This window comes from Panulirus ornatus, chromosome 42 (assembly GCF_036320965.1).
Source record: "Panulirus ornatus isolate Po-2019 chromosome 42, ASM3632096v1, whole genome shotgun sequence".
NCBI lineage: Eukaryota > Metazoa > Arthropoda > Malacostraca > Decapoda > Palinuridae > Panulirus > Panulirus ornatus.
In genome coordinates, this window is record NC_092265.1 from 24,018,012 (window position 1) to 24,041,350 (window position 23,339).

The window sequence follows — 23,339 nt, forward strand, 5'->3', positions numbered from 1 at the left end:
TAGTTCTTCCTAACCTTAGAAATTGTTGTTAATTTTCCTTTAGGATCTTCAATGACTTTCAGGTTCGTCATCACAAGAAACGAAGCCTGTTTCAGACCCTCCATCGTCTCGTTTGAGACTTACAGATTCCCTTTCTCAACTGATCTGTGGATCACGACGCTAAATCACCAGATTCTACTATATCATTCCCTAATTCGGTGAGGTTGAATGCAAATGACGTTTTCTTACCAAGTTTTGACCCCCGAGGATGGAAGAATGATTTGATGCAAGCACTCAAAATGATCAAGTGCTTCGTCATTCTTTCTAAGGCATGATGTGTCTGCTTTCCTACGTAGTAATGCATGCACAAGCATGGACAGGCGCTTGTCTTCAACAGGGTTGTTAACAAATTGGATGATTTGCTTGAGAGAGTAGCTGAAAGCAATACTATAGGTATACGTACAAGAAAACACAAGATATATATCTATCTACAAGTGTAGAACTACTTTATTTGCTCCTACGTAGTTCTAAAAAAGTTTTACAAATATAGCTTTTCATCTATTTCTGATCTCTGTCACAAACAGCCTCGAAAGCACTCACTAACTTTTCGTTTTCGCATTCCTTTGTTTTTCTGATAAACCTACAACATCCTATATTCTACTAACCAAAGAAAAATATACAATCAAATTAAAACAAAATAAAAACAGATTTACTTACCTCTAAATGTATTATACTCATGCCACCACCATAGCAGAAGTTAATCTACGTATTCAAACGTACGGTTGCGCCATTCACAGCCACATACGAAATACAGTATCATAAGCAATGTCCTAAGTATATCTGTTCAACGAGAACTGGAACGTTCATTCTGCAGTTTTCTCGCTGAACCTTCGTTTGGTTACTGTACGGTAGGAAGTCCGGATGTATTCTCCAGTTTACCGTCTTTCAGCTAAAGCTTCAGAGTGTTGTTGTCCAGTTGCTTGCTCTAGCCAAGGTGGCAGTGTCTAATCACTTGCTATTCAGTCGACTTTTGTACAGGTAAGAGCTGTTTAGCTGACGGTTGTTCAGAGCGCTTCTGTTCAGACGGCTTTGGTCCAAAACCTGGACCGCAGGCTCTCAAACCCTTTGTCATCAAGTGGTCACCATCGTTGACAAATAACATCGGCTTAAACACTCAGCCATACGGTATCTCACTGGTCATTCCATCTCAGAAGAAACATCTCTGTTTTGTATCCATCATTACCCCTCTGTTCAGAATAACGCTCAATCTACTGATTCATTTCTTATCTTCATGCGAGTTTACGCTTTCGTATCTATTTAGGTCTGTGATAAATATTTACTGACTAAAGTAATTCGGTATCGTGTTCATTCATCCATTCCAAGCGAAGGATATTATGACATCTTCCATGTCGTACAATATAATTCTATGCATGCAAAGTAGATACAGACACGTACAAATGGAATGAGATATATTTGTATTGAATGAATCTTTTACATGATTGGGTATCAACTATAAAATATGAAATTATCACCCAGTTTCGTGCATTAATATCCCATGATTTTTCTCATCGATTTAATCTTTAGTATTACAAGTAAAACTAATAGCCTTCGAATTATCATCTTATCTCTTATCTTCCATTGCTGTAAGTAGTCTCCTCATAATACACATTCGTATTTCAATCTTGCCTCTTGCCATGTTTGTCTCATCAATTCATTATTCCCTTCTTGTTTTGTTTCATCTTTCCAATTCTTCCCGAACTTCTCCTTCAAATACATCGGATTTTCCTGAGGACAAATCTCCGACGAAATTCATTCCAGGTTCTCCAGATTCCATGACTCACCAGCAGCTGGTGCTTCCTCTACCGGGGCATAGCCTCCACCTCCTCTATGGTCTCGGGCAGTCTGCTCTCGCCCGTCTCCGGCAGTAGGAGGTCGAGCAGACCAACGGTGATGGAGAGGAGGCCGAAGACCGTCGAAGGAACGGAGTAATGGATCTCTCCCTGCGGGGGGAAACACACGAGATGGTTAACTGGTGGGAACGCCCTCACTAGACTTTACGATACTACATGCCGTTAACATACCCTCCTAAAGACTAACTCCCTCCGAAGTTCCCTTAGATCAGGCACACAAATTTTTAGTTGCCCTCTTAATCACGCACACAATAGGGTAGTGGACCTTTTCTTCAAAAAACTGGACAGTGTTGCAACAACTCACCAGGAAATCGACGATGAAGGGGGTTAACACAGTGCCAATCTTGCCGCAGATAGAGGCGGTGCCCATGGCCATATTCCTTACGCCCGTTGGCACCAGCTCGGCCCAGTAGAAGTAGGCCACACCGAAGGCGGACGAGTTGAAGAACTTGCCCACTGTGGCCAGAGTCATGTTCATCCATACCAAATCTGAACAAAAACCATCTCCTTAAGATTTACTTACACACACAGGATATATATATATATATATGGTTGTTTAATTTGTTTATGGATGGGGTTGTTAGGGAGGTGAATGCAAGAGTTTTGGAAAGAGGGGCAAGTATGAAGACTGTTGTGGATGAGAGAGCTTGGGAAGTGAGTCAGTTGTTGTTCGCTGATGATACAGCGCTGGTGGCTGATTCATGTGAGAAACTGCAGAAGCTGGTGACTGAGTTTGGAAAAGTGCGTGAAAGAAGAAAGTTAAGAGTAAATGTGAATAAGAGCAAGGTTATTAGGTACAGTAGGGTTGAGGGTCAAGTCAATTGGGAGGTAAGTTTGAATGGAGAAAAACTGGAGGAAGTAAAGTGTTTTAGATATCTGGGAGTGGATCTGGCAGCGGATGGAACCATGGAAGTGAATCATAGGGTCGGGGAGGGGGCGAAAATCCTGGGAGCCTTGAAGAATGTGTGGAAGTCGAGAACATTATCTCGGAAAGCAAAAATGGGTATGTTTGAAGGAATAGTGGTTCCAACAATGTTGTATGGCTGCGAGGCGTGGGCTATGGATAGAGTTGTGCGCAGGAGGGTGGATGTGCTGGAAATGAGATGTTTGAGGACAATGTGTGGTGTGAGGTGGTTTGATCGAGTAAGTAATGTAAGGGTAAGAGAGATGTGTGGAAATAAAAAGAGCGTGGTTGAGAGAGCAGAAGAGGGTGTTTTGAAATGGTTTGGGCACATGAAGAGAATGAGTGAGGAAAGATTGACCAAGAGGATATATGTGTCGGAGGTGGAGGGAACGAGGAGAAGTGGGAGACCAAATTGGAGGTGGAAAGATGGAGTGAAAAAGATTTTGTGTGATCGGGGCCTGAACATGCAGGAGGGTGAAAGGAGGGCAAGGAATAGAGTGAATTGGATCGATGTGGTATACCGGGGTTGACATGCTGTCAGTGGATTGAATCAGGGCATGTGAAGCGTCTGGAGTAAACCATGGAAAGTTGTGTGGGGCCTGGATGTGGAAGGGGAGCTGTGGTTTCGGGCATTATTGCATGACAGCTAAAGACTGAGTGTGAACGAATGGGGCCTTTGTTGTCTTTTCCTAGTGCTACCTCGCACACATGAGGGGGGAGGGGGATGGTATTCCATGTGTGGCGAGGTGGCGATGGGAATGAATAAAAGCAGACTGTGAATTGTGTGCATGGGTATATATGTATGTGTCTGTGTGTGTATATATATATATGTGTACATTGAGATGTATAGGTATGTATATTTGCGTGTGTGGACGTGTATGTATATACATTGTGTATGGGGGTGGGTTGGGCCATTTCTTTCGTCTGTTTCCTTGCGCTAACTCGCAAACGCTGGAGACAGCGACAAAGCAAAATAAAAAAAAAATAATATATATATATATATATATATATATATATATATATATATATATATATATATATATATATATGTATGTATGTATATATATCATATTTGATCACAGTTTCCCGCGTCAGCGAGGTAGCGCCGGGAAACAGACGGAGAAAGACCCCTCTACTCACATGCACACATACATATCCATGCACGCACATACATGTTCATATAAATACATATACACATACATACATATATACGCATGTACATACTCATACTTGCTCGCCTTCATCCATTCCGGGCGCCATCCTGCCCCACAGGAAACAGCATCGCTATCCACATCCAAGCCCCACAGACCTTTCCATAGTTTACCCTAGACGTTTCACATACCCTGATTCTGTCCACTGACAGCACGTCGACCCCAGCATACCATATCGTTCTAATTCACTTTATTCCGTGCACGCCTGTCACCCTCCTGCACGTTCAGACTTCGATCGCTCAAAATCTCTTTCACTCTATCCTTCCACCTCTAATTTGGTCTCCAACTTCTTGTTCCCTCCACCTCTGATACAAATATCCTCTTTGTCAACCTTTCCTCACTCACTCTCTCCATATGTCCAAACCATTTCAACACACCCTCTTCTGCTCTCTCAACCATACTTTTTCTATTACCACACATCTCTCTTACCCTTTCATTACTTACTCGACCTCACACCACATGCTGTCCTCAAACATTTCATTTCCAACACATCCACCCTCCTCCGCACAACCCTATCTATAACCCATGCCTTGTAACCATATAATATTGTTGGAATTACTATTTACGGAGGGCCGATAACAACTTCAGTTGACCTTTATGTACTGTAGTCTGACCTCAAACATATGTACCGTGACCTGGAACAGATATAATTATAGAAAAAGATAATAACTACAATTGAACCATTAAATACAATCAGATCTTAGACCTTCATCCTGACCTCACTTACATTAACTAAACCATAATTTGAGATAGCCACACTCTTAACTACAACAACTACTTTATCTACAATAGTTAATATCCGATAACTACAAATTGAACTACATTTGTTATGTAAACAAAAGACTATTATAGTCAACTCTACAACAATTACGACCCGTTGTTACACTTTACAATGGCCAGAGTCGGACAACAACGACAGTGGCTACAACCTAACGCTACATAGCCTAGCCGGGACGATTTCCTCAAAGTTGTGATCTTACCTTTAGGAACAGCCATGATCAGGAGACAAGCAATGCCGCTCCCGGTGCACAAGAGACTGAAGTTCAGTCTGCGACCCATCCTGTGTGGGGAAGTGACATTATACATGTTAATACGGCGAAGATGATATGCGCGCGCAGCAGAGAGAGATTTTTAACTAGTGCCACTAAGGACCTGGCTCAGGTAGGAGGTCTTCGTGTTACGACTGCACAGGAGGAGGAGGAGGAGGACGCCATAGCCGCTACTATCGCAAACTACCCATTTCTCGGGGGATCTGCCATCATGGCAACTACCGTGCTCATCCCAAACCATCAGGAGTTGACACCATGCACATCATGTGCACGCTCGTACTCCAGCAAGAAAGCAACTGCTCACACTGAGCACCATAAGGAGATGAGAGTGGAGTATGTTCACACACATATCCTTACACAATATGTAATCTACATAGATAAACGACAGTGTTACATGTGGGCATTTAACACAGCAGGAGTACCAATAGTTACATCAGTTTTAGAAGCCGGGGTTATGGCACAGTGGCGCAGGCGTACCAACACACGCTGATGACCACTCCAATATTTCCTACGATTTCGTTCAATGTCATATTGGTACGAGTGCCAAGGTGGTCGATACTTTTTTTGACGACTGTACACTGGTGATGATGCATAGGCTAATACTATAACTGAATGGAGACCCCCAAGTGGTGTTCGAATGTTTATATTAAAAAGGTTATGAAATCTATCAAAGTGATATTAATATGATTTAAAAGAACAGATTGATGACAATAACATGTTATAATGGTAGACGTACAGAAACGCGAATATAGAATGTTGATAGTCAAAAAATTGTGACTTGTTTGAAAAATGAAAATGGTGTTTTTAAAGTGAAAAGTCTTATACAAATACTACTATTAATGTATTCCAGTGAAGTCACGTAAATGAAACAACTACAATATTTTTGAGGAAAATATTTGTTAATGGGGATGAAAAGTGATACATCCACACATGTTAGCTTTATGAAGGACGCTTGGCTAACTTGACAACGAAATTACTGAAACGTACTTTGACTTGCCACAGCATCAACCTTACAGTTAAGAGTGGAGTGGCTGTAGCATTCTTTCCAGCTGCTGAAATCCATTCTAAAGATGAAGAAAGTACACGTACATACACGAACACCTCACTTGTGTTGCTTATCAAATCATAATGTAATCTCAGGCGATCAGACTGTCGCTCGAGAAACTAGGAAAGTATTTAAGTATATAGTTTTATATCCTGAACCATCAGCACATATAGGCCATGTAGATTTATATATTTCTTAAACTTTAATTACATAACTGGAGATCTCCATACCTGCCAAGATGACCTGCGATGCATGCAAACTTGTCTCTTCAGCAGAGATCAAAAAAAAAAAAGTCACAGATAATATTTGGGAATTTAGATACATCACAGAAATTTAGTCAGTCATGCGTGTGTATAAAGCGTTTCACAGTGTCCAAATGGTCGGGAATATATGGAATTTTTAGCATCTTAGAAAATTTGATTATGCATAGACACACAGACCATAAGACCCAGGGTCCATGCGAGGTGGCCCGGCCTTAACACTGCCTGAGTGAGAGAGAGAGAGAGAGAGAGATTAACTCACTTCTTCATGGTCCAGATGACTATGAGGAAGGAGGGTATTTCAACAGCCCCGGAGAGGAGGACTAAGACGTACACCGAGGCGTTGATGTTCTCGCTGCTGTAGACGAGGCCGTAATACATCATGCTGATGTTGAACCACGCGAAGTACATGATGAGGCACCGACGACGCATGTTGCGGGTCCGCAGCAGTGTGCTCTGTGGCAGAGGGAGAGACGGGGGGCCAGGCATCAAGAGAGCTTTTCCTGGCATTTTTCTTCCTCACTCTTAAGAACCCTCCAATCAATCCCTCCCAAGTTCTTCAACTCCAAAAAGCTTTCCCTCTAAATCCACAGTCAAGGGGGATGTTCATGGCGCTATCAACAGCCACTATGGCTCGGGAGGAAGTTAGGCATAGGCAATAGTGCTATAGTTTAATGGTGTCTTTATACCTAGATAGGAGGGGGATCTCGTATGGCGTGAGTTGTGCCGTGCCACAGAAGAAGCGACTACACAGTACCTATAACTGTGTAGCTTTTAAAATCCCTTATAATATTAAACAACAAACTGGCTGTCATAAAAGAGGAGTCCCATGCTAGGCTGGTGGGGCCTGGTGATTCCTGTGTAGGGAGGTGGATGTGGGAAGGCTGGTGTGTTTGGCTGAGGGCTTTGGTTGAGAGGATGGAGAGATTGGGTCGTGATAATAGGTTTATGCGGGGAGGGAGATGCTAGAATAATGGTGATACGACATGGGACGGAAGAGAGGGAAGAATATTTGATGGACTGGTATGGGAAACAGAACGGTTTTGATAAGATGAAATGAGCAAGTAGGGTTTGTACTGGGCTATAGTGGCAATTAGAAGCAGGATATGATGGACCACTATGGAAGAGAGACTGGCTTATGGTTGTTGATATAATGGGAGTGTATGGTTCTGGTGGGACTCAAGAAAGAGTCTGTATTTATGTCATGTCTCTGTAGGAATGTACCTGAGTAATGGTTCGTGTTCATTATGGTGGGATGTGATAGGCTGTTCTTGTTTACAGTGGTGGGTCGTTACGAGTAAATCACTATGTTCTACTCACGAATGATTTGATGAACTGGTTGATGTGTTGAAGGAAGGTTGTCTTCCCCGGCCCAGACTGTTTTCTCTGCGGGAATATAAATGCTTTAATGTGTAATTATGACTAGCTATACTGAGGATTAAATGCCTTATTGTGTTATCATGACTAGCTATACTGAGGATTAAATGCCTTATTGTGTTATTATGACTAGCTATACTGAGGATTAAATGCCTTATTGTGTTATTATGACTAGCTATACTGAGGATTAAATGCCTTATTGTGTTATTATGACTAGCTATACTGAGGATTAAATGCCTTATTGTGTTATTATGACTAGCTATACAGAGGATTAAATCTATCATTCACAGTCATGTTACACCTTTTACCCTACTACCATTAAGATGCATCATTCCTAATTTCTTCTTTGTTGTGCTTCTGATTTGTCTACAGAAAAACAACAGAATGATAGAACAAATGCTATAGATATTTACATACGCGACACAAGAACCAGATACACAATCAGAGCAAAATGTGGGCTTAGCATTATCTACGTCTAAGGCAGGTGTTCAGGGTTATTCATTTGGTGGTTATATCTTGATGTTGATGGTTTTAATGACCGTGGCAGTCGATACTTCTGAAGCCCAAACAACCAGCCAACCAACCAAGGATGGAATAAACGAGAGACTTACTGACACATGAGTAGACTGGGGGAGCAAACAGCTTTATGGAATGTCAATATAGAAACCTGCACAGATCATATCGATAATCTACAGGTACTCAGGTCCTGACCTGCAATGGGAACTACATTTTCTCCTCTTTGCAAATGGATGAAAAGGTAGAGCTATAAACCTTTGTTGTAGCGAAGTAGAACGATTGCGCTGGGTGACGTTGAAGAAGACATACGAGAGGCCTGGCTCACAGTAGACCATGTTTGGTGTGTATGTAACTCCTTCGCTTACTACTAAAGCATGATAGATACTTTTAAGATCCTTGCTCACATAAAAAGCACGCCAGTTGCTTGTAAAATACTCGCTCATATCGAAAGCGTAGCCAGTGCTTGCAAAGCCTCACAAATGACATCTGAGGCGCACTTTGTACATGCAAAAACCTTACTAAAACATGACGCTCTTCAGGTGCTTTTCAAGACAGTACCACAGTCTGAAGGGTGCCAAGGGCTCACAGTCCTATGTGCTTGTAAAATCTTATTTCACACAAGCAGACGATTTGGCGCATGCAAATAAAAACAAAATCCGCTAAATCTATGGCGTCGTAAATGCTTGTAGGGTGTTTGATCTTATCCAAAGGATGCTCGCTGCATGCACGTCATGTCCAGCAGGCTACTCTCGCACATTTCTACAGAAAAAGAAAATAACTATTTGTAATTACCTGCCTTACCTCATCCTATTTACCCATCGCTATTTATCCTTATCTCTGAAGACGATACTTTCCTCCTCACAAGGCCACGGGAGAGCGTATGTGTGGCCTTAGAATCATTACCCTTAACACCTGGAGAAGATGGCTGGTGATGATGCCTTGTGGGGACGTGGTAGCTTGACTGTCACTGGCGGTCTTAATGACCCTGACAATCAATAGGCTCATAGCTCGTCCAACTTAACCTCCTCTTCATCCAAATGCGTTTCAGCTATCAAAAGAGGTGACAAGCACAATAGGTTAACCATTAATTGTGGACGATCCAAGTTATCTTTCGCAAGGTACTGGTGATGTGGACCCGGCATGAACATCTACCATGTGTAGTGAAATGTAATCAAAGGAATTTTGCGACTCTTCTCAAAAGAAATTCATTTATTGTATTGTACTCAAGGATTATATTATTCATATTGACGAGGTAATTATAATCAGGACTTTGTTCATATAATGAAGAAATTGAGTTATGAAAAGGAGGCAAAAGACTGAATTCTCAGGGGTAAATCGACCTGATAGGTCATAAGGGATTATATTGCAAGCGGGTAAGGTAACATAATTTTGTTACTTTATTACTTTGCCATAAGGGATGATCCCTCCTGCATAACAGGCAGGGATTTACAATCTTGTTGAAAAGAATATGAATGATGGTGGACCGAAACAACCATCCGGGAAGGGAATTCAATGAATCTCACTGACAGGCTGACGAATTTTGAAAACAACGCATTTGATTTCATTGAGCTTCATCGATAGAAAAAGAAAAATGACGACGAGAAGTGAGAAACAGAAGAAGATCTAACATGGGCCCTAGTGTGACGCCCCTGGAAGCAGATTTCCAGGAGGACTGTCAACCTAAGAGAACATTCTCTCTCTCTCTCTCTCTCTCTCTCTCTCTCTCTCTCTCTCTCTCTCTCTCTCTCACCTCCTTGTTTATCGTGACCAGGAGAGAGTCCAGCTCCTGCTGCTGAGGAAGTGAGCCTCCGTTGACCTTGGCCGCCTCGCTGAGAATCTTAAGCCCCTCCTGGTGACGCCCCTGCATCAGGAGCCAGCGAGGAGACTCCGGCAGGACCCTGGAACACGACAGTAGGATGAGGACCTCTGTTTGAGAAAGAGTCCAGATGTTATCAAGGACTTCTGTCTAAACGCTCCTGCAGCTCGAGGTTGTGCTACCTCTAGTGGCAGGGAAATGCGGACTCCTCTAGAGTGAGTTCTTTACCTAGACTGTACAATTAAAACACACACACGCACACACACACACACACACACACACACACACACACACACACACAGAAAGAGCTACGTCTCTTCGTTGTATATCAACTGACTTATATTTCTCTCTTGTGTCTCCCCTGATGATGTGATTATTACACGAAAGTGCACTTGGGAACTTATCGTGTTTCATTTTCCCCGTGGACTCATAGGAGTATACTTGATCACGCGCAAAATTGTGATCCTTTCCAACATATATATATATATATATATATATATATATATATATATATATATATATATATATATATATATATATATATATATTCAAACTATTCGCCATTTCCCGCGTTAGCGAGGTAGCGTTAAGAACAGAGGACTGGGCCACTGAGGGAATATCCTCACCTGGCCCCCTTCTCTGTTCCTTCTTTTGGAAAATCAAAAAAAATTGAGAGGGGAGGATTTCCAGCCCCCCGCTCCCTCCCCTTTTAGTCGCCTTCTACGACACGCAGGGAATACGTGGGAAGTATTCTTTCTCCCCTATCCCCAGGATAATATATATATATATATATATATATATATATATATATATATATATATATATATATATATATATATGAAAATCATCGTAAATGACAGATAGATAATAAGGGAATGACTGAAGTGAATATGTAATTATTGTAATGGTGTCGTAAGAGGAATATGTACGAGGGCTGAAGCGAGTGTACTGTAATAGTTTGGAAAGGATGAAAGAGGAAGATTATAACGAGACTGTACGTGTCAGAAGTGGAGGGAACAAGACAAACGGGAAAAATCGAGGAGGATGAGGAGGGATGGAGTGAAAGATGCTTCGAAGGTTTGAACATCCAGGAGGGTGTAAGGTGTGTGAGGGATGGAGAGAATTAGAGAGATGTGGTATAAAGGGGGCGACGTGCTTTCATTAGAAAGCAGTAGGGTGAAACCATGAAAAGGTGAGTGGGGCTTGGCTGCGGATAGAGGGCCTTGGTGTTATGTACAGTACACATGAAAGCTCGAGAGCACATGTAAACGAATGACGGTCATATTTTCGTCTGTTCCCGGCGATACCCAGCAAACGTGAGAAACGGTGAAAAAAAAAAGAAAATGATAGACATAACTCACCAGTAGTAGATCAAGAGGACAGTAACTGGTGCGAAGACACACAGCTGAAGAAAACGCCACTGACGCACTAAGTAAGCGATGCCCGCCAGACTCATAACTCCAACGCTGAAACCACCATGGTACATCATGCACATGATGGTCCTTCCGGTGGTCCCCACCGACTCCGTCACTGTACAGGGGATGAGGAACGGGTCAGGGGTGTTGGTGTGTTAGGAAGAGCCAGGGGTGTATCAGGGGATGCCAGGGTGTATCAGGGGGTGCCAGGGGTGTATCAGGGGATGCCAAGGGTGTATCAGGGGGTACCAGGGGTGTATCAGGGGATGCCAGGGTGTATCAGGGGGTGCCAGGGGTGTATCCGGGGATGCCAGGGATGTATCAGGGGATGCCAGGGTGTATCAGGGGATGCCAGGGTGTATCAGGGGATGCCAGGGTGTATCAGGGGATGCCAAGGGTGTATCAGGGGGTGCCGGGGGTGTATCAGGGGATGCTAGGGTGTATCAGGGGATGCCAGGGGTGTGTGTGTCTGTGACCGCTACACATGGAGTGGTGTGAGTGTCAGCCAGCCGGGTAGCTTGGATGGAGAGATGCGGGAAGCCAGGCGTGTGGTAAACTATGTGAACCGAGGGGGTTATAAGGGGAGGTGTGTGTGTGTGTGTGTGTGTGTGTGTGTGTGTGTGTGTGTGTGTGTGTGTGTGTGTGTGTGTGTGTGCTTTGAGGAGCCAGGCTTGTGTTGGGGGAGTGCCAGGGGATGCTTGAGGTGGTGGCATACAGAGTGTTACGGGTCCATGGTCGTACCTGACAGGGAAACACTGGTGAAAGTTACTGTGTGTGTGTGTGTGTGTGTGTGTGTGTGTGTGTGCATATATATATACCAGGTTAAGAGACGGGGCAACACTGTTTAGTGTGCTGCAAAGAATAACCACATTATTATAGACCCAGTGGGCGTAGAATTGACCCCACTCTGGTGGGGTGACTCACATATGATGAAGACGGGGAGCAAACACGACATATTGGAGGTAGCCATGAAGAACAGGAGGATGGTGAACAACGTGTAGTGAGCGGCGAAAGCAGAGGCTAGTGATGTCGCCATTAAGACCAGCAGTGAAAACAACGCTTGCGTCCGACGACCAACCCTGTAGTACAGCAGGTCACAGGTCAAGGTCATGATGATGAAGTGCCAGAGGTCAATGAGAAATAATGGGATACAAGCATTATCATCATTATCATTATCATCATCACAATGATTCTAACACATCATTATCATCATCACAATGATTCTACACATCATTATCATCATCATCACAATGATTCTACACATCATTATCATCATCATCACAATGATTCTACACATCATTATCATCATCATCACAATGATTCTACACATCATTATCATCATCAACATAATGATTCTTACATACATTAACATCATCATTATTACGATGAATCTGGCCTATCATTATCACAGTGATTGCTGCTATCAAGAAGAACAACGTCACAGTAAGGATCAATTAGTTGATGATTTTCTTCTGTTTTCCTCCTTGCAAGAACTTACTTGTCCGAGAATTCGCTGACGAGAGACCCGAACACCATGCCAGCCATGTAGGTCGACTGCATCAGGGAAGCCAGATGTTTATCTTGGCACACCAGGTCCCACTGTGCAAGAGATAGAGGAGGTCATGCCCACAGAACACACACACACACACACACACACACACACCACTGTATAAATATAAGGTGGTTCCACCCACACTGTATAGAGACAATAGTTACTCCAGTGGTTAAGTGATGCTAGGGCCTCCCATCTCCCAATGACACTGGGTGCTGCTAGGGTCTCCCATGTCCCAGTGACACTGGGTGCTGCTAGGGCCTCCCATCTCCCAAGGACACTAGGTGCTGCTAGGGTCTCCCATGTCCCAGTGACACTGGGTGCTGCTAGGGCCTCCCATCTCCCAAGGACACTAGGTGCTGCTAGGGTCTCCCATGTCCCAGTGACACTGGGTGCTGCTAGGGCCTCCCATCTCCCAATGACACTGGGTGCTGCTAGGGTCTCCCATGTCCCAGTGACACTGGGTGCTGCTAGGGCCTTCCATCTCCCAAGGACACTAGGTGCTGCTAGGGTCTGCCATCTCCCAAGGACACTAGGTGATGCTAGGGCCTCCCATCTCCCAAGGACACTAGGTGCTGCTAGGGTCTGCCATCTCCCAAGGACACTAGGTGCTGCTAGGGCCTCCCATCTCCCAAGGACACTAGGTGATGCTAGGGCCTCCCATCTCCCAAGGACACTAGGTGATGCTAGGGCCTCCCACCTCCCAGGGACACACACAGTCGTGGGCTGCAAGTGGTGGGGTGGGAGGTCCTCATCTCCCAGGGTGAGTGAGTTACTAGTGCAGGTCGGGAGGGTATGATCACCGCAGGTGCTCCAGGAAAGTGCACTCGCTAGGTTCCAGCGAGAGAGAGAGAGAGAGAGAGAGAGAGAGAGAGAGAGAGAGAGAGAGAGAGAGAGAGAGAGAGAGAGAGAGAGAGAGAGAGAGACCCACAACCTACCACACACACACCCTCCCTCCAAAAAAAAGATGTGTTCCACTGAAACAGTATGTCCCATACCTCCTCAACTGCAGTGGTCTGGTAGATGGAGTGGTCGTAGACCCAGTGGTGGCAGGCCTTGGTGGAGACGTTGTTAGGGAGGTCCGGTAAGGTGTCCCCGTCCAGGGCGCCGCTGGCCACCAGGGCGGCCCAGTCTCTGTCGTAGTACCTGCAGGAGGAGTACTTCCCATGGCCGACCCCATCGTCCTCCCTGCAGGGACAGAGAAGAGGGTCCGTCGTCTCTCTCTCTCTCTCTCTCTCTCTCTCTCTCTCTCTCTCTCTCTCTCTCTCTCTCTCTCTCTCTCTCTCTCTCTCTCTCTCTCTTCAGGCTCTAATGCGTTATGAACCACCGCTTGAGACACGATTCAGATCTGCTGCTTGTTGGTGAATTAGCTGTGGTACTGTGGGGGTGGGTGTGAAGGGGGAGGGGATGACCTAACCCTGTGGTGAGCTTAGCTTTAATTGTTGTTGCTGTTGTTGTTGTTGTTGTTGTCATAGATACACTGTCATTCATAGCGAGCTCTCAGGACCAAGCCTTTACCTTGGTGAACTTTATTTAATTCTGTGGGTCAGGTTTGATGGAGGTCAATCATCCCTGGGGGGGAGGGAGGGAGGGGGGTTAGGTTTCACACAGTGGCCAGTCATCTGTCTCTGGGGGGGGGGGGGGGGGGTCAGGGGGTCAGGTCGCTGTGAGGTTAGGTCTGGGTGGGTTAGGAGTCGTGGTGAGGTTCATCATCTTTGGGGGATCAGGTGTGTCATAGCGAGGTTATTCAAATTCAGGTTTCATACTGAGGTCAATTACCTCAGGAGAGGTCAGGAGGGGTTAACTGGGGGTTGGGGGGGTTGTTAGGGTCAGGTTTCCCCCACGGGGTTGATCACCTCAGGGAGGTAAGTGTGGAAATGAGGTTCATTATATAAGTTTTTTGTTGTTTCTGGTGGTGTTCTGAGCTTTATTTCAAGCTGCGACGTTTTTGGTAAGCTTAACTTAAGCTTGAAATGTTAATGATGATGTTAGAAAAAACACAAAGGCTTAGTTTAGTGGAGTTCTGGTGTTCTGTGTATCGTAGCTCCACTTTGGAACGCACCCTGCTGGGGGTCTGCTTGTGAGACTAGCTTTAATTTCCTGTTAGCTGTCAGACTTCAGCGGTTAGCTATGCTAAAAATTATCATGTTAGCTGTGGGATCCTAATGACCAGGTAAAATCGGCCCTATAATCCTATGGCTCCTCTGTTGTGCTATGTTTCAAGAAAAGCTGTGGGAGTTCTTCTGCCTCTGGTGATATAACATTTAGCTGTGGGAGTTCTCCTGTCTCTGGTGATATAACATTTAGCTGTGGGAGTTCTCCTGTCTCTGGTGATATAACATTTAGCTGTGGGAGTTCTCCTGTCTCTGGTGATATAACATTTAGCTGTGGGAGTTCTCCTGTCTCTGGTGATATAACATTTAGCTGTGGGAGTTCTGTTGTTGTTTATGAGCTAAAGACAACTATTGCCAACTGTAAACCCTCTTGTTCACTTTGTTCTACCACAGTAATTGCCGTAATAAAACAAACAACAGAGTTACCCCAAGGTAAGCAACATGGTACATTACCTCACTAACAAGGTATTACCACTTTGATTACCCCCAAAAGCAAGCAGCAACAGAATGTGGGGTTACCCCCTCAGTTACTCCCAGAGAAGCAACAGTATGGCAGGTTACCCCATCAATTACCTTTAGACAACATGGAGCATGTTACCCCCCCATCACTAATTGCATAATGAGTCAGTCGTTAATGACCACAAATGCGCTTTTCATGAAGAAATGTGACAATAATTTGATACCCATGTGACACACCTGCGAAGATGAGCCATGTCAACACATGGCTGGCTATGTGTGTCTTTATATGATTAACTACTTTACCCTTAAGACCAAACTGATTGGTGAATTACTTTACTGTTAAGTAAGACCAAACTGGTGAATTACTTTACTGTTAAGTAAGACCAAACTGGTGAATTACTTTACTGTTAAGCAAGATCAAACTGGTGAATTACTTTACTGTTGAGTAAGACCAACAGGTGGAATTACCATGAACGTACATTAGTAGGACGAGCTTGTAGTCAGGTCCTTTGCATAACAGAATGACATATACACAGCCCTTGATTATGTCATTATGCAGGTGTACGGGTGTGTAAAGCAGCGGTCCATGTGCTGGCGTAGGGCAGTGGTGTGTGTGTGCAGGTGTTGACGTGCAGGTGTACACAGGTGTACACGTGTGGAGCGCCTATGGTGGAGGCATGCCAGTGTTCAGGTGTGCGTGTGTGTGTGTGTGTGTGTGTGTGTGTGTGTGTGTGTGTGTGTGTGTGTGTCTGTAGTACCCACCAAGGAATGGAGATGTTGCGAAGGTCGTAAGTCGTATTGAGACCCTGCAGGCCAGGAACACTGCACCAGTGTTCGGGTGTGACTGCCACGAAGGCTGTAACACAAGCCAACACTTTATAATTATACTGCAACACTTTACAATGATAATAATACGGCAACACTTTATAATAATAATACAATGCTTTAAAAAAGTAATACAGCAACACTCCATAAGAATTCTGCAACACTTTATGATAATGATACAATACTTTATAATAATAATACAGCAACACTTTAAATTAACACTGCAACACTTTATAATAATAATACAATACTTTACAATAATAATACAGCAACACTTTATGAGAATACTGCAACACTATAATGATGATACAGCAATACTTTATAACAATAATACAGCAACACTTTATAAGAATATTACAATACTTTATAACAATAACAAAGCAATACTTTATGATAATACTGCAACACTTTATAACAATAATACAGCAACACTTTATAACAATAATACAGCAACACTTTATAGGAATACTGCGTGGTTGGTGGCGTGTCTCAGAACTGCTTCATTTAGATGTAGGGTAAGGAGGCATTATGTTCCTCTGAGCAGCGTGAAGGTGAAAGACGCCACAAATGAGGAGGTCAGGTCCAACATGAGGTCATCTGAGTGTGAAGAACTGTGGAGATCCAGATTGCACAACAAGGCTACATTGGATAATCATAGATCAATGTTCTAATAAGTCGTTACGTTAGGTTCTTTATGAGGTGATTGTACTGGTATAGAAGAGGATGGTATTCATACAGCGTCTAGTTGGATGGTAAGTGGTTACCTGGCTTAGACTGGTGTGTGTGTGTGTGTGTGTGTGTGTGTGTGTGTGTGTGTGTGTGTGTGTGTGTGTGTGTGTGTGTGTGTGTGTGTGTCCCAGAGATGATACACCAATATCGTCATTGTCTAGGAGGCCTGCCTTGGCGTAGCCCTCGTCCCTACGAAAGGAGACCTCTCCAACGCTTCCAGTTATTGTTGCATTGGTTTCATTTCAGTTATTTCCAGAGTCGAGGATTCATTAACTCTCACTTTCTCAAACATTCAGAATTCTATTCCCTTCTTTCTGATCACCAGTTTGTGTCTCACTGAGCAAGGTCTACCCATCATCTCTCCTCTGTAACTCACCTCTGCTCCTCCTCTCCCAAGAATGTAAGTGAAATTTTTGTCGCATTTTTCGACGTCTCCAAAATATTTGACAAGGTGTGACATAATTTTTTCCTTCCCACACTTCCTTCCATTGGCTTTACAGCTCTCCTTTGTCCCCTGATGTATAGATTCTTCTTTAGTCGGTAGACTGGTGGAATGACTTTCCTCTCTAATTCTATCAACAGTGGCGTCTCTCAGGGTGCTACACTTTCACCGACTTTCCTTCTCCCCTTGATTAGGGACCTTCTCTCTTTCTCCTCTTCAAAAGGGACCTTCTCTCTTCAGCATAACTTTTATGATGATGACTCCTCTCTGCTTAACCCATGTCTACTCCTCTACTCACTCTACCACTCGTTCTCTTTCTCGTACCGAACATATCTCGTCTCTTAATCAATTCAGACCTGTGCAATATCTCGGAATAGGTAAACAAAAACCTAGTTAACATTTGATGGTACCGAAACATAACTTCTACCTCTTTCTTTCAGAATGTCATCATTTTTCTTCCGTTCACTTTCAAAACACCGTAATTCAACGCATGCTGAACACTGTCATATCCTTTACTTTGGAAAATCTATAGAATCAACATTACAAATCTGCTTTCTAGCAGCTGGAGGTGTTGTATAAATGCCCGATTTTTTTTATTTTTCTCTTGAGAGCAATTACTTCACATATACATGAGTCTTATTCGCCCGGGTATGGATTATCACTCATAGATTTGGAATGCCTCTTCTTCCACCTCTTTATCAGTCAGTGGAATCAAAGTCTTTCCGTCTTATTAGTTCTCCAAGCATCATCTCTCTCCAGCCATCCCTCCATGGCAGCCGTGAAGTCGCTGCCCTTTCCCTATTCTACAAGTGTCATTTTTGGCCACAGCTCTCGTGTCCCTGCCACCAAGGAGTGGACACGTGTCTAACGTGTGACCACTGCTTCCCATAGTTTTAATGTGGAGACCAATCACACGAGGATTAACCGTTATGGTACCTCTTTCACCCCTCGAAGTTATGAAATTCTCTTCCTTCCTTCGTCTTCTCTTCTTTTTATAAACTTCCTACCTTTAAATGTTAGAGCTGTAAACACTTAACTATTTTCCTTTTTATCGGTTTTCGTTTTACTTGAAATGAGCATATTCTGTCAGTGCCATGTCGGTCACTATGATATACATACATACATTCATATATATATATATATATATATATATATATATATATATATATATATATATATATATATATATATATATATATAAAATCACATAATACCTTCCACAGCCAGGACTCGAACCCAAGACCTTTTGCGGGGTAGTCGGAAACGCAAACCGCTCGACTATGATCGTACCTACCTGGAAAGAGGTCCTGGGTTCGAGTCTTAGCTGTTGAAGTGTATATGTGTTCTATGAAATTGCGCGTTCATTTCTTAGCTGTAAATAAGTGTATTTTATCTACAATCAATGACTGTGTACCGGACCCAAGGTATATCAATACTTCTTTAGTAAACCTTAAGTATTTGTTTGATTTTGATGCATCAATATCTTCGTTTAATCCAGATAAACACACTTATTTTCATTATTACATCCCAGATATATCATTTACTTAAGCCGGATATATCAACGATTGAACACTGTAACCCAAGCTATATCAACATGATATCTTTATGAAATTAACGTATACAATCGTTTCATTTATCATGAATCATGATTTTCATGCAATTCTACTACTACTAATGATAATAATAATAATAATGATGATGATAATAATAATAATAATAATAATAATAATAATAATAATAAAAATAACAATAATGATAAGAAGAAGCGTCGAAAATTTCAACGATTCGCGGTAGCTGATTACTTCTTTCAGCTCCTCTCAGTCATCCTACTCTTCTCTCTCTCTCGTGTGCATGCCTCGTGCGCACGCCACATGTGCACTAGGCGCCTATACGCGATGCGACACATTTAGCCCGGCGGCCGCTCTGGGTTGTGTTTTGAGCTTGGCTCTGCGAGCAAGAATCTTGCGGGATGTAAACAAAATGGGCGACCGAGCGCCCCCCACAGTGGGTGAAAAATCAGAGCGACGAAGAGAGTTATTCTGAGGTTGGACACAGCCATGACCACATCTTTACTTGTGATGAGACTTAGGAAGTGTGTGTGTGTGTGTTTACCCTCGAAGCCCCAAATTAGGCATGCTGAAGTTACAGAGGGTACAAAAATAAGGCTCTACGATTTGCCAGAAGTGGACAAAATATCAGCCACGTCGAAACACACTTCGTGGAGCAGCACGGACGACTATAGATTAAACCAGTCGGTTCACACCTGAAAGAAGCAGCTCAGTAGTGTGGCGGCCAGAACTGAAGACGACGACAATACAATCTACAGATTCCGACAATAGTGCACATACGGAACACCCTTGGTCCTCTCGAAGCCTCAAAGCGCTGAGGGATGGAAGCCTCAGTCATATCCATCGATGCAGCCAGTGAACAATGGTCAGATTAGCTTAGTGATTCTCCTTTCATGAAGAACAAGAGATTCAACATAAATACATACATACCCCTGGTCTGCTGGGAATTATACATTAAATCCATACTTCCACAAAGTCACCCATACGCATATAAAAAAAAAAAACTTACACCATACACCTGCACACATCTCAATCTTCCCTTTCATTTCAAACCATCCCTTCTCGTGTCTCCACTCTTCTTCTTCCCCTTCAACAACCCCGTCAAAAAAGAAAATGGTCTTGGTCAGCCGGGCACCCGAGCTTTCCTTCCTAAACACCTACGTCTCAACCCCCAGCAGAGTGCCCAGCCCACTGTCAGCCCTGCCACTGCATCGGCCACTTGTCACTAATCTACGTAGCCGAAGCTCCAACGAGGCTTCGAACACCACTGCTCACTTCTGATACACTGTCTTTCCTGCTCCAGTATGGTATACTGTCTCCTGCTCCAGTATGGTACACTGAGGTAATCGCTCACATATGGTACACTGTGTTTCCTGCTCCAGTATGGTACACTGAGGTAATCGCTCACATATGGTACACTGTGTCTACTGCTCCAGTATGGTACACAGGTAATCAATCACTCACATATGGTACACTGTGTTTCCTGCTCCAGTATGGTACACTGAGGTAATCGCTCACATATGGTACACTGTGTCTACTGCTCCAGTATGGTACACAGGTAATCAATCACTCACATATGGTACACTGTGTCTCCTGCTCCAGTATGGTACACTGAGGTAATCACTCACTCATAGTACACTGTTCCTCCTGCTTGAGTAGACACACACACCTGGGCTTCCTTGGTGTAGTAATCAACGTTCGTATCCATAATTTTGCATATGAAACAAAGTTTGTGTGACACTGAACCATCAGAAAGCAAAGATGTCACAATCTCAGCTTTTTTAAATGTTTCCTATAATGTTATCAGATCAGCTTCATTAACAGCGTTTTTTGTCATGGAAGTCTCTCTGTCATTTCATAACTTACATGATTTCTTGCTCTGTTATGAATGCACGCTGCTCTAGTCCTTCAATAAGACCATCACACATTTTTACCATGTCGTCTACAGGCAATTTTTCTGCAGTGTTAACACAGTCATCTTCAACGTCTCTTATCACTATCACTTTGATTCAGAACCATTTCAGCTATTTTACTATCGGTCAGTGAATGAATAACTGGATCCTCATTATCTGCAGGCGTTTTTCACATTTTTAACAATATCTTTGTACCACAGAGCAGAGAATAAGCAAAAAACACAGCTAGTAACGCACGTAGGTCTGGCGGTGACGATGCTCTGTAAGAAATTGGTGCCAACAGAGTGTCAGAGCCCAGCATGGGAAAGAGAGGTTAGGTGTGGAGTTTTCCACTTGTCAAGTCGTGTCGCCGCTCAAAAAGTTTCGGATTTGGGAGCATATTGGATTTCAGATCATCTTATTAGGGATGCTCAGCCTGTATATATATATATTCATTTATTTTGCTTTGTCGCTGTCTCCCGCGTTTGCGAGGTAGCGCAAGGAAACAGACAAAAGAAATGGCCCAACCCACCCCCATACACATGTATATACATACACGTCCACACGAGCAAATATACATACCTATACATCTCAATGTACACACACATATATATATATATATATATATATATATATATATATATATATATATATATATATTTTTTTTTTTTTTATACTTTGTCGCTGTCTCCCGCGTTTGCGAGGTAGCGCAAGGAAACAGACGAAAGAAATGGCCCAACCCCCCCCATACACATGTACATACACACGTCCACACACGCAAATATACATACCTACACAGCTTTCCATGGTTTACCCCAGACGCTTCACATGCCTTGATTCAATCCACTGACAGCACGTCAACCCCTGTATACCACATCGCTCCAATTCACTCTATTCCTTGCCCTCCTTTCACCCTCCTGCATGTTCAGGCCCCGATCACACAAAATCCTTTTCACTCCATCTTTCCACCTCCAATTTGGTCTCCCTCTTCTCCTCGTTCCCTTCACCTCCGACACATATATCCTCTTGGTCAATCTTTCCTCACTCATTCTCTCCATGTGCCCAAACCATTTCAAAACACCCTCTTCTGCTCTCTCAACCACGCTCTTTTTATTTCCACACATCTCGCTTACCCTTATGTTACTTACTCGATCAAACCAACTCACACCAAACATTGTCCTCAAACATCTCATTTCCAGCACATCCATCCTCCTGCGCACAACTCTATCCATAGCCCACGCCTCGCAACCATACTACATTGTTGGAACCACTATTTCTTCAAACATACCCATTTTTGCTTTCCAAGATAATGTTCTCGACTTCCACACATTCTTCAAGGCTCCCAGGATTATCGCCCCCTTCCCCACCCTATGATCCACTTCCGCTTCCATGGTTCCATCCGCTGCCACATCCACTCCCAGATATCTAAAACACTTTACTTCCTCCAGTTTTTCTCCATTTAAACTTACCTCCCAATTGACTTGACCCTCAACCCTACTGTACCTAATTACCTTGCTCTTATTCACATTTACTCTTGACTTTATTCTTTCACACACTTTACCAAACTCAGTCACCAGCTTCTGCAGTTTCTCACATGAATCAGCCACCAGCGCTGTATCATCAGCGAACAACAACTGACTCACTTTCCAAGCTCTCTCATCCCCTACAGATTTCATACTTGCCCCTCTTTCCAAAACTCTTTCATTCACCTCCCTAACAACCCCATCCATAAACAAATTAAACAACCATGGAGACATCACACACCCCTGCCACAAACCTACATTCACTGAGAACCAATCACTTTCCTCTCTTCCTACACGTACACATGCCTTACATCCTCGATAAAAACTTTTCACTGCTTCTAACAACTTCCCTCCCACACCATATATTCTTAATACCTTCCACAGAGCATCTCTATCAACTCTATCATATGCCCTCTCCAGATCCATAAATGCTACATACAAATCCATTTGCTTTTCTAAGTATTTCTCATATACATTCTTCAAAGCAAACACCTGATCCACACATCCTCTACCACTTCTGAAACCACACTGCTCTTCCCCAATCTGATGCTCTGTACATGCCTTCACCCTCTCAATCAATACCCTCCCATATAATTTACCAGGAATACTCAACAAACTTATAACTCTGTAATTTGAGCACTCACTCTTATCCCCTTTGCCTTTAGAATATGGCACTATGAACGCATTCCGCCAATCCTCAGGCACCTCACCATGAGTCATAAATACATTAAATAACCTTACCAACCAGTCAAC

At 43.4% G+C, this 23,339-nt stretch overlaps 1 protein-coding gene across 1 annotated transcript in view; it reads right to left on the bottom strand.

Moving 5' to 3' along the window:
* Positions 1-458: 458 nt before the first annotated feature.
* Positions 459-23,339, bottom strand: part of LOC139761979 (organic cation transporter protein-like) — a 34,314-nt gene continuing 11,433 nt past the window's right edge. Inside the window, exons 3-13 of the mRNA XM_071686737.1 lie at positions 16,370-16,463; positions 14,033-14,222; positions 12,981-13,081; positions 12,407-12,561; positions 11,429-11,597; positions 10,002-10,149; positions 7,679-7,744; positions 6,621-6,814; positions 4,985-5,064; positions 2,194-2,378; positions 459-1,979 (exon numbers count right to left, since the gene is read on the bottom strand). Coding sequence (XP_071542838.1) covers positions 1,839-1,979; positions 2,194-2,378; positions 4,985-5,064; positions 6,621-6,814; positions 7,679-7,744; positions 10,002-10,149; positions 11,429-11,597; positions 12,407-12,561; positions 12,981-13,081; positions 14,033-14,222; positions 16,370-16,463 — 1,523 coding nt within the window. The 3' untranslated portion in view covers positions 459-1,838. The remainder of the gene's footprint in view (positions 1,980-2,193; positions 2,379-4,984; positions 5,065-6,620; positions 6,815-7,678; positions 7,745-10,001; positions 10,150-11,428; positions 11,598-12,406; positions 12,562-12,980; positions 13,082-14,032; positions 14,223-16,369; positions 16,464-23,339) is intronic.